We start from the raw sequence: 12,311 nt of genomic DNA, 5'->3' as shown, positions 1-12,311 counted from the left end.
TAAAGCATTATTAATATGTTTGTTTCTTTATTTATAAAATTGTTTTAATTTTTTTCAAATTTCCTATTACTATAATGTGGTTTGATGTAGAAACTTGTAATTCTTGCTAAGGGAATGAATGGGGACAACGTTTAAAGATAGAGTTAGTAATAACTGATGTAAGGATAAAGTGTGTAAATATAAGTTTGTATAGTTGGATCACGTTATGAGGAGAGATAGATGAGAATCAATAAACGAGTCATGCACATGACTTAAGAGCTTTGACTTAAAATTCTCTCTCTCTCAACAGTACATTTAAGACTTAATTCTAAAAACACTGGGAAAGATGTATTAGAGTTAAGGATAGGGAAGGAACCATTGGTTAAAAATTATTACTCCAATAGTTATGTATATAACAGTTCAGTATGATGTAAATTTGTACACTAAGTAGATCTTTCCTATAAAAACGTGTGTGCATTAATAATGGCTCAGCAGATTTATTTATTATTGTATTAGGAAAACAAAGGTCAATAAAAGGTCGAAGAATTCTTAAAGGAGTCAACCGTCAAAAATTGTAACACTAAATTTAGAATAGATTTTTTCGTTTAAATAAGTCTTTAATTTGTTTATCCAAGACAGGGTAACATTTTAATTTTAGCAGCTTGCGTTTAGTTTGTATTTATAAACGCGTGCAACACTTTATTAAATCAAGCCCGTAGGGAACAAGTCCGACCGGTCCGACAATTGCAGGAACACTTTTTGCATCAAGCGTCACAAATACAAATAGAATTTCAATCGTTCTCGGAATATAGTTTGTTATGCACTGTGGTGACCGTTATACTTGGAGGTAATTTCACTTATTTGTCCAATCACCCGCTGGCGTATAACACCATCAAATTGACTCTTACCTAAGTGTGAAAAATGTAACCTTCCAACAACAAACATCGCGCTTGCACATTCGCATTTCAATGTTTCTTGTTTGCATTTGTCATAAGTACTAGACATATTATGTTATTGTAATTAATTTTTAATATCCTAAACCTGTAAAATTAACTATTAAACAGTTGAATCTGGGCATCGTACAAAAAAAAATCATGGCATTTAGCAAGTCTATTATTAATATTGACGAGGTGTGTGACGTAGGTAACAGACTTCATCAGCCTCTAAGTGAATTTCAATTTCCAAAACGTTGTTTTGGAAAGAAAACAGTAGTGAAACGATCATTCCAGAGTGTTTGGTTTAACAAGTGGAAGTGATTACACTACGTCTCTGAAAAGGTTGTTGTATTCTGCAGTTTCTGTTGGCAAGCTTTAAAACCCGTAAAGATTATTTGAGTTCGGGAAACTGGAACCTTCTTTTATAACTAAAGGATTTTGTAATTAAAAAGACGCTACCGCGACCTTCAGAGAACACGAAAAAGTGACTGTCATAAGAAAAGTGCAGAATCGATACTTCCGCACGTGAAAGACATGGAAGAACAGATCTCGAAGACTACAGAAAATAAGAAAAATCGCAGCTACTTATTAAAGACGATTCAGAATATTAAGATGTTGACAAGACAAGGCTTTGCACTACATGGGAATGGCGACGAGTCTGATAGTAATTTCATGCAACTTCTGCATTTACGTGCAATTGATGACAAAAGTATACTTATGTACAGTACTTAGCAAAGACAGCTGTTAAATATACCAGCCCAATGGTTTAAAATGAGTTATTGAACTTTATGGTAGCTCAGCTGATGCAGAAAATTGCAGATATTTCGAAAGAACATTTACTATGCTATTATGGTAGATGAGGTGATTGATTCCCAAAACAAGCAGCATGTTATTATTTGTTTGAAGGGCTAATTCTTAGCGAACATTTCATTGGCTTGTATCACTTTGAACAGATTGACTCAGATTCGGTTGTGTGTAATTAAAGTTGTCTTACTTCGTTTGAATATAATGCTAAGCAATTGCAGAGGTCAATATTACGACAGATCGGCAAACATGTCAAGTGTTAAATCAGATATTGCTGCTCGGATTTCGGCAGTAGAGAAGAGAGCTATATTCACGCATTGCTATGGATACAGCCTGGATTTGATTGTAAACGATGCCATTAAAACATTAAGTGTGATGAGTGATTCAATGGATATAGTTCATGAAATTTCCAAAGTAGTTGAATATTCTTAAAGGTGTGATGCTTTGTTTTGAAATATTAAAGTGAAATTAACATCAGAAACACCAGGATTTAGAGTACTGTGTCTTATTCGTTGGACTAAGGGTGCAAATTTACCATCGTGTATTGTTGACAATTCCGCTGTGTTTTTTGTGGTCAGAATGCAAGAAGATTGTGAAAGATACTGAAACAAAAACACGAATAATTGGAGTCAAACATGAAATGAATGCATTTGAATTTTTGTTTGATTTACTTTCGGCTGAAAGAATTTTGAATCATTCAGATAATTTCAGTAAAACTTTACAGCAGAAGAAAATGTCTGCAACAGAAGGTGAAAAGGTTGCATTTATGACAATTAAAACATTCAGAAGCTTCAGAGGAATGTTTTGAATCGTTTTGGTGGAAAGTTGAAACACTGAAAAACAAATTCAGCATACATGATCCAAAATCTTGTCGCAAAAGGAAGCGCCCATTTAGATATGAAAAAGGTAAGGTGGTATTACTAAGACAGACTATGGTATTATTTTATGTAAAATGTACATTTTTCTTTTAAAGTGACGCATCATTTCACCATTTTGATGGTGATATAAAAGATACATACCGTCGACATTATTACGAAGCGTTGGATTTGGCAGCGGATTGCGTAAAAGACAGATGCGATAATCAAGTAGGCTACAAGACTTACCAAACGCTAGAAAGTCTACTGGCAACTGCGGCTTTCAACAACATAGCTGACTTCAATGACAAATATGAATCAGTTGTTAGCGTCTATGACAATGAGTTTAATGTTCCATTCTAAAGGCCGGATGGCCAAGCGGTTAAGGTGGCAGCCTACCGCTCTGAGGGACCCGGTTTGAATCCGGACGGGTCGAAAAATCCCCAGGAATTTTTTGGGGGTGGGCCGTCTGGATATATCGGGTCTCGTCCCTCACCACCCGGCTTGTTCATTGTGGGCCTGGTCGAACCCATAGTGACTTGCTAAAAGAGGCTCTCTTAGTGCCCACAGAGTGGAGAGTTAAAAATATAAATGTTCCACTCTTGAAAACTCACCTCGAAATGCTGTCGGCGAATACCGATGTTGAAACCACCACGGATCTTTCGGAGGTGATCAAACATTTGCAGCTAATATACCGGTAGTTCGTGTAAAAGCAGCTTCCTGTCAGAAGTTTTCAAGCTTGCAAAACTAGTATTAGTTTTACCAGTCACAAACATTGTTAGTGAAAGAAGTGTTCTCTACTTTACGTCGCACGAAACCTTACTTACAGTCTACAATGAGCCAAAAAAGACTTAACAGCCTAATGGTTCTTCATATCAACAAGAATGAAACTAATCAGTTGAATGAGTGTGACATCGGAAATGACTTTCTGCTCGGAAATAACTAGGTAACTATTGCCTAATCATAGGTAACTTGGTAGAGACTAGACCATGGCTATAAACATGGTAACCACTCCTTCTTTTTAGACAGGACCATTTTTTTATCCTTTCCTACGGCCCTGTAAATACTGATCAAGATACTGATAAAGCATTTTATATTGTGCAATCTAATATGCAAATCGTTATTATTAGAATTAATAGTCAACATTATAGAAGATTGGAGTTGAATCTAGGATTTTATAAGTTATTAGGTTTTTAAGTTATTTAGGTTTTTTAAGTTATTTACATTACGTAACATTATTAACATTACAATAATATGAATTACTTCAAAATACAAAAAAAATGGCTAAAAATTCAGGTAATTGTGTTTCCGTGTAACAATTTTTGAAAGAAAATAAGCAAAAAAATTATCGAAGTGTTATAATATGTATTGAATGTAAAGGTCTCATTAACAAATTTTGCCATTTGAATAAGACAAATTAATTTATTACAATGGTTCGCTGATTTATGCGCTTCCCTGTATAATACACAGACTGGAACAGTACCAACCGAATTAAATTTCATTTTAAAATTGTTAAAATTTAACAGAGTAGAAAAATAAAAACACTATTGTCAAGTAGTAATTGGAGTGTCAGTAATACAATCAACACTTATTGTGATATAAAACTTTGTTTCCATGTTAACTGATTTCTTAACGCTTCAGATCCTCTGATACATTGAAATCTAATGCTAGATATAACGATTTGACATTGTTATAAATATAAATATAAAATGGGGATATCTTATAAATTACAGGCAAATTTATATAATAAATTTCTTAAGTCCAAGGATGTATTTGAAGTCTTGATTTTTATTTCAGAAGATCAATAGCACTAATGAAGTTATTGCAGAATTACGCAAAATGTAAAAATAAACATTGCGTACGTGTCAATAGATTACTATACTGTATATATAATAGATATAAATACTTATATGAGGCTACTGCGATCGAATTAGGCATATGCAATGGATGGGATGTGAAATAGCTTTCTAGTATGCGATATTGAGAACGAATAGGGGCTTACAAAATGTATTACACTCGAATATAGTAGCTCCTCCAAACGTGTTCTTTGTGAATCAAGTTAATTCTTTAATTACTAAGGCTTAACCTTGCTAATTAAAGAAAAGCTTTGTTTTGTTTTTGCGCTTCCACACTGTCTTCGCTAATCCATTGTGAGCTTTAGCGTTTAGTGGCTCATACCGAAGGCACTAACTAAGTCTAGTCTCCAATCACAATGGTTTTTCATAAGTTTAGATTGTTGTTAGCTTCTCTGTGTTTATCGCATGCTGTATTCTTTGCACCATTTCGTTATCAGAAAGTGCGTGTAAACAAAACGTGCAAGACCTTCATTTTGGGCAAATCTGTCAGAATGATATGATTTTGAGATTCCCGTGATATCCTCGACGTCTCTGAGAGATACACAGTGGTCAAATTTCAATACTTCTCACGCTTTCTCCATTTGATCTACCACACGACTCGTCGTTATCAACGTTTACCATGTAATCCGGAAATTCAGCAAACCACTGAAAATCACTAGTACAATCCAAATAATCACTTTCTTAAACTTTTTGCATTATTTGATATGTTTCGGTGCTGTTCTTTCAAGTTACAGCATACTTTGATATTCGTTTTTTTGTACAAAAATACATCAAGAATGCACTGTTGCTTTGGCGCAGTTACTATTGATTGAATCAATGACCGCAGCTGAAACTGTTATCAAAAATTTTTGTTTTTGAATCTGTTCCTCATATACATAAATATCAATTTTTGCTTTCTAAATTTGTAATATAGATTTTTTTAAACATTGATTTTATTAAAAATGTTTAAATTGTTTAATGTTTCAACTTCCTACTATGAGTTGCTGTTGTAAATCTAACACGTTATTAATGAATAAATTATGCATTAGTAGGCATTTAAAACATATGTCCGAGTGCCTTTCCTCTATATAAATTTGCGTGCTAAACTTACATTTATTACTTTCGTTTCACTTGTTGATTTGCCCTATAAAAACGCTCTACTACTTAGTCTATTCGGTACATGCGAGCAACGAGTGGAACCAAATTACTGAATTTGCATTTAACTATACAGAAAAACAAACAAAAAGAAAGTATACAAGTACTTAAGATTTTGATTTTGATAAAAAGAAAAATTCTATTTATAAACGCTGAAGTAGGCAGATGATCTAAATTCTGATGTTGGAAAGACATAAATACTAATTACAATATTCATTTAATTTTATTCATAGGTCCTAAAAAAACAGCCATCTGACGCCTTTACTGTCTCGGCCAACAGGCAACAGCATTAAAATTTAAACATGGAAAAAAGTCGTAGTTCGTCTCAGATAGGTTGGACCTGAGAAAGAAAAAATATTTATTGTATTGAAATGACCAGATTCCGAAATGTAAAAAGCAGGAGTCTAGACCGAACACTTTGATATGACATCGAAATCTAGAAAGGTTTGGTGACGTCATTGATAACAATGCTTCGAACAACCAATGAACATTTTACTTATCCGTACACTCTTTTTTACAAAGTGAATATAATTATGAAACAGTTCAAAAGTAGAACATTTTTCAACAGCTTAAAAAGCGGGACAGCATATTAAAAAGCGGGATTGTTCCGTCTAATTCGTGACGTCTGGTCATTTTATAATATAAAGTTTATATTATATAGACTATATGACACACATTATATGTATAGATAATCGTGGCATCATAAAAATGAATATTGCAGAATTTATGTAAATGAGTTTCTAACGCCATATTATCATGAATTATGTTATAAAAAGGCTGCTGCGTCTTATTTGGATACGAAATGGATTCGGTATTTTTAATTTGACGGGATACGGGAACGTACACAAGCTGCCAACGGTGGTGTCTACCGGTGTTAATTATGTCTTAAACATCGCTCAGGAAAATAAATTACTTTATTCAAAAGATAAATAAGAATTTATTCTCTAACAGGTCGCCCTGTTCTGTTTTCACATCACCTCACGTAATGCACAGTGTTGCCAGCGCTCCAACACTTGATAACTAAATGATTACAGTATTGTCAAACAAAGGAAAAACTACAATACTTTCCCTTAATAAACATTTTAATCATGAGAAGTTAGTCCTATTTTATTACATAATTCCCTATTTTTTTGCATGCGAAAGATTTCCTAAATAAATCCGCTAGCATATTCTCAGTGGGGCAATACATTAGAGAGGTTGAGGCGCACGTTTTAAACGTGTAAACGTGTACGTGTGACGTTCGGCGCCGCTTTCCCGTAAGCCTAAAAGTTTGACGATGGTGTTTGGAATGTCGAGCGTGATTCCACCGACTATCCAAACACCATTGTCAAACTTTTAGGCTTACGGGAAAGCGGCGCCGAACGTCACACGTACACGTTTACACGTTTAAAACGTGCGCCTCAACCTCTCTATTGTCTTTATTTCCTTATTTTCTTAAATTTTATATTTAATAAATTGAAAAATAAATTTTTATTTAAAGTAATATCATATAAAATGAAATAATATTCATCGTAATGATGAATACTGTAATATTTTATTTTATATAATAAAAAGTTTTTGAATTTTACGCCCTCTGTAGTCAAAAAAAGAAACTCATACAATTCAAAATGGCGCTGGAGCTGCTGGAGAATCGAGTGAGTGAGCTGGAAAGAACCGTTTACGGTGACGAAAAACCGACTAAACCTACTTCTCAAGTTAGTAGTTAACATCTTATTTGACCTTAATTAAGAAATATTCGTATTTTTTGATAATATCCATTATAGTGGTGAATGATTCACGTGTTTACAATGTTAATTAAGGAGTAGTACACTTTATGATGAAAGTTTACTTGTAAATGCAATATTAACGAATAGTATTTCGAATGTAAACACTTTAACAAAAGCTTTCTTAGTTTCAGCTGATAGTTTGGTCGGTTAATGAAACATTTCGTCATTCAAAATAATGTGCACTTTTACGTCAACTCGACACTTGTATTACAAGAAAGTGAAATGATGTAGTGTGTGCTATTCTGACAAAATGTATAGACCTTTAACAAAGATCAGAAATTGGTAAGAATCAAGTGTCGCCTGAAGGGGGCGGGAACCCCCAACAGTGTCGACCCCCCTGTGCGATTAAATAATGTCTAATGAACCATACTCCTACGGGCGACACATCACGAGATATAGCCAGAAATTCTCGTATAATTAAACATTGCCTAATCCTAGTAGAAACCTCTATTGGTAGAGTTGACACCTACCCTTTGCAGTGTTCGTCTGCCTTTATTTAGTGATAAAATATAGTTCTTAAAGGCAAAATGGTAGGAAAATCAAAAAACATTACAACCGATATCGACGGCTAGTGTTACATAGTTTCTCAACCGTGTGGTAGAGAATCTTGTGAAAGAGAGCTTTTCTGGAAGATGTTGCTGGATGTTCAAAAACATTTTGTCTGTGACGTGTTAAATTGTGTGCCATTGCTCTGGTTTTCCGTGTGTGTTATTGTCAATGTTCTTACTTTGAAAAACAGAGGTGACAATTCTATTTGTTGGTATAAATAATGAATTTCCAAATTAAAGATCTTAAACAAAAGTGAATGAACTAATATAGTTATATATGTGTGTGTTTGTGTGTATATTCATACTCTCAATTTATCATGTTCTTCTGTGAAAATTAATAATAATTCACTTTTGTTTATGATGATATAAATTAGATCTATAAATCTTTATAATTTATAAAGATTTTTGTTACGGATACATATTTAGTAGATTTAAATCATTAAAAATGGTTTAGTTGTAAAATATGAAATATGTTAATGATCATTAATTATAATTAATAAACTGTGATTAACAATGAGCTTACTGATCTGAAGCACCTTGATTTAAATTGGATCAGATCCTTAGGAATTTTTCAAATGATGTGGCCTGGTTCTGTCCAGATATGTTTGCCACCATGTGAATGCCTCATTGCCTGAATAAGTCCAAGATAGACATTTAAAAAGTGGTCTTTTAGTGACTTGAGGGCAAAAACAAACAAAAAACTATATATAACCTAAATTGGTGTCATTATGGATTATTTAATTTATTACTTTTAAGATTTGAAGTCATAAAATAAGAGTTATTTGAATGTAGAATTAAATTTTATTATTATTTCTTTCTACAAAATATGTTTTCTTGATAGTGCATGGACATGTTGTTATCTGTAAATACACAACTTCAGTCTCTTATTGCAAGCCGTGAAAAAATATTTGCAGTATTTGCAAAAAGTAAGTATGTTATTTTTAATTTTTTCATTTAATATTATTATTATTAATTTGAAATATACAAATAAAGTGTTATTTTATTGTATATGTTAAAATTACAAATTAATTTATAACAATAAACTTTGTTTTGGCATGTAGCTAATTGAGAAACTATATCAGAAAATACTTCAGTATTTTATTATTAATTTTTTAAACATGATTAGTTTTAATATACTTAGTCTATTTATGAACCTAACTCAGAAACCAAATAAACCAGCAAAAGAACCACTCACTTGAAAAGCAAATGTTTTCATCCATTTTTAAAAGGACATCAGGCGGTGTTCTAATTTAGAATCGCACAATTTTTGAATGGATCTTAATCTCTATGAAAACATTTGCTTTTCAAGTGAGGGGTTCTTTTGCTGGTTTATATGGTTATTGAGTTAGAAGATTCATTAATATTAACCAGCAATCTGTTGTGTCTTTTAAAGTCTGTTATTATATTAGTCAATGTTTTGTCCCCTTATAATTCAGCAATTCAAGGGGTTGTAGCTAGAATTGTAAAATGCCATATATTTATAAAATTTGCAAACTGAAAATAAAATCAATCATTGAATCTATTGCTCAATAATTAACTTTAGTATTGGTTATTGCAATTTTTGATTCTTTATATTGAAAACAGATCTTTCAGGTTGTCAAAAGAATTAAGAAATTTTGCATGGTTTAACTCATGTCGTTATATCATTCTATAATGTGAATTTACGTTTAGTTAAAGTGCATAAGTTGTATAGTTTGACAGACAAAGTCTTGAGTCCAATTATACACTAAGCCTGAGGAAGGCCCCTGAATGAGATCAAAAACATTTGTTTGAATAAAAATATTTTCTTGCTGGTGTGAAGGGTATTGTGTAATTCTGTGACAGTTCCAGCTTTGGAGGAGTTCTAATTATTATATATAGATCAATTTAAAATTAACAGCTTTAAACAAAATTATTAACATTTCTTTTTAGTTATCTGGGTTATAAAGCTGCATTTTTAACATATCAAAATAAAAAGAAAATTGTTTCTCTTGTCAATAGTATGCAGTTATCATAAATACAAACTAATAAATCTCATACACAACCAAAACCCGATATATTGAGCAAATATACACCCACAACTGCTGTAATGATTGGGCTAAATTTGGATGTAATGATTATAAATTAGAAATTAATTTGGCACTAGATTGAGACGTTTTTAATATGAGATGGCACCTAACGCCTCACTCTAGTGCCAAATTCATTTCTAATTTATAATCATTATATCCAAATTTAGCCCAATCATTACAGCAGTTGTGGGTGTATATGTGTATATTTGCTTAATAAATCTCATTAATGATGATTATTTACCAAATAGAAAAGCAAACATCTGAGTGAACTACAATTGACATAAATATTATTTAACATCAAATCAAACAAGAGAATGGTGTGGTCCACTTGAAATTAAAATTCAGCTTTAGCATTGTGTTACAAGATCATATCCCTACATTAAAATGTAAACAAAGTTTAACTAAAAGGTTATCTATATCTGTCAGAATCTTACAACATTCCAAAGAAGTGTTTATAGCTATAGAAGTTTTTAATCATGAATGTGTAATATTGTCCGGATAGAAACCATAGGCTAATAGACTCGTGTATTTCTGATAAGCTCCTACAAACTCTGATAGGCTAAAAGCCTATCGGAAATACATCAGAGCCATATACAGGGTTTGTCCAATAACTATAGGGATTAAAGTCATAAAAAGAAATTTATTGAAGCTATATGTACAGTGAGTTAATAATTTACAAAATTTGATCCTCCTTCATCATTATACTGCTGCCAGCACTTTTTCCAGTCTTCATATGCCCCATGGAAGTCTGCAACCACAAGGCTGTTCAGACACCCCGTCGAAGTTGCTTGGACCTCCTCAACTGTTCCAAAAGGATGTTTTTTCAGACTCATTTTGATCTAAGGTAACAAAAATAAGTTGGAGGAGCCACATCTAGACTGTAGGGTGGTTGGGGCAGCATTGACACGTTGTGTTTGGCCAGTGTCTCCCTCACAGTTAGCAATGTATGACTGGGCACATTTTGTGATTGAGCATCCAGGTATTGGCGATATCCCTTAGGACACAGCAGACCCTGTTCCTCAAACATATAACCACTTCTGCATAAAATTTACAGTTCACTGTTTATCCAACAGGCGCAAGCTCCTTGTGGACAACACCTTTTGCATCAAAGGAGACAATGAGCATCAATTTCACTCTTGATTTGTTTGTGTGGGCCTCTTTTGGTTGAGGAGAGGTGCTAGTGTGCCACTTAGTACTTTGTTTTTTGGTCTCCAGATTGTACTCAAAAGTCCAAGTTTTGTAACTGGTTATCACTCTGTCCAAAAGATTTGGATCGGTCTCCAAATGTTCCAATAGTTCACGACAAATCGTCAAAAGGTATTCCTTCTGCTTGTCTGATAAAACCTTTTGCACAAACTTCATACACACCCTTTGCATTTGCATATCATCGGTCACAATTGAATGCATAGTGGATTTCACTAAATTTAACTCCTGTGCTATCAAACAAATACTTAATCAGCAATCAGAGTTTAAAAGTTCTCACACTGGCTACATTTTCATTGGTTCAGGTCACTGTCAGACATCCACCACCTTATTTGTCTTCAGTCTTCCTGGCGATCTTTGAATATTTTATGTCACTCAAAAACCTGAATTCTGGACATGGCTTTGTCCTTGTAAGCCTCATGGATCACATCAAAAGTCTCTATAGCAGATTTGTCAATTTAGGCTAATGCAAAATTTGATGGCAAAACATGGCTTGATGGTTCGCTGCATGTTGACTCTTGATGTGAGCGCTAAACACACTTTCACTTCAGGTGCAATCTACACACTCCAAAGGCTCAGAGACAAATGAGCGAGGTCTCATAGCTTACATGACATCCCACCCATAGAGACTGCCCTTTACCCCTTCCCATTGGCAGGAAAAAAAATCAGTCCTGATACTTATTGGACAAACCCTGTACACTATTGGAATGCCTATTAGAGAGTTGCATCATCTATTTTTATTATATATGTTAAAATACTATAGCTATTACTGATCTATACTACATGTCACTGTTACTTTACTTACTTGTACTTTGACTAAATAAACTCTCATTTAATTGCTATGACTTTGAGTGTTCCCTAAGCTTTCAGTTAATTCAGTTACCTGTTCAAGATTAACTTGTTAGAAATACTTACAATCCCCATATATTACACTATGTAATAGTCAAAATCTTGCAAAAATATTATATAATATTTTTCCAAGATATTGTTTCCAGGAAAACGACGTAAGTCGAATTCACTTGTCTCCGAATCTACTTATCACTAGGCTAAACCGTAAATCACCATTCCTGTTCTGTATTTTATTTATTAATGCATTTTTAATAATATATAGTTAATAAAAATCTATTTTAAGCTTACAAACAAATAAATTTTAGTTTTTAATATAGTACAGAAAAAAGTATTCT

At 33.1% G+C, this 12,311-nt stretch overlaps 1 protein-coding gene across 1 annotated transcript in view; it reads left to right on the top strand.

The window, feature by feature from the left end:
* Positions 1-6,566: 6,566 nt before the first annotated feature.
* The window catches only part of LOC111630936, a 13,554-nt gene continuing 7,809 nt past the window's right edge, over positions 6,567-12,311 (top strand). The window contains exons 1-3 of the mRNA XM_023375098.1: positions 6,567-6,657; positions 7,142-7,256; positions 8,718-8,802. Coding sequence (XP_023230866.1) covers positions 6,587-6,657; positions 7,142-7,256; positions 8,718-8,802 — 271 coding nt within the window. The 5' untranslated portion in view covers positions 6,567-6,586. The remainder of the gene's footprint in view (positions 6,658-7,141; positions 7,257-8,717; positions 8,803-12,311) is intronic.

The sequence above is a fragment of the Centruroides sculpturatus genome, unplaced genomic scaffold (assembly GCF_000671375.1).
Source record: "Centruroides sculpturatus isolate CEXI.00-Female unplaced genomic scaffold, Cexi_2.0 scaffold533, whole genome shotgun sequence".
Taxonomy (NCBI): domain Eukaryota; kingdom Metazoa; phylum Arthropoda; class Arachnida; order Scorpiones; family Buthidae; genus Centruroides; species Centruroides sculpturatus.
This window is presented reverse-complemented; position numbering and strand designations above follow the sequence as displayed.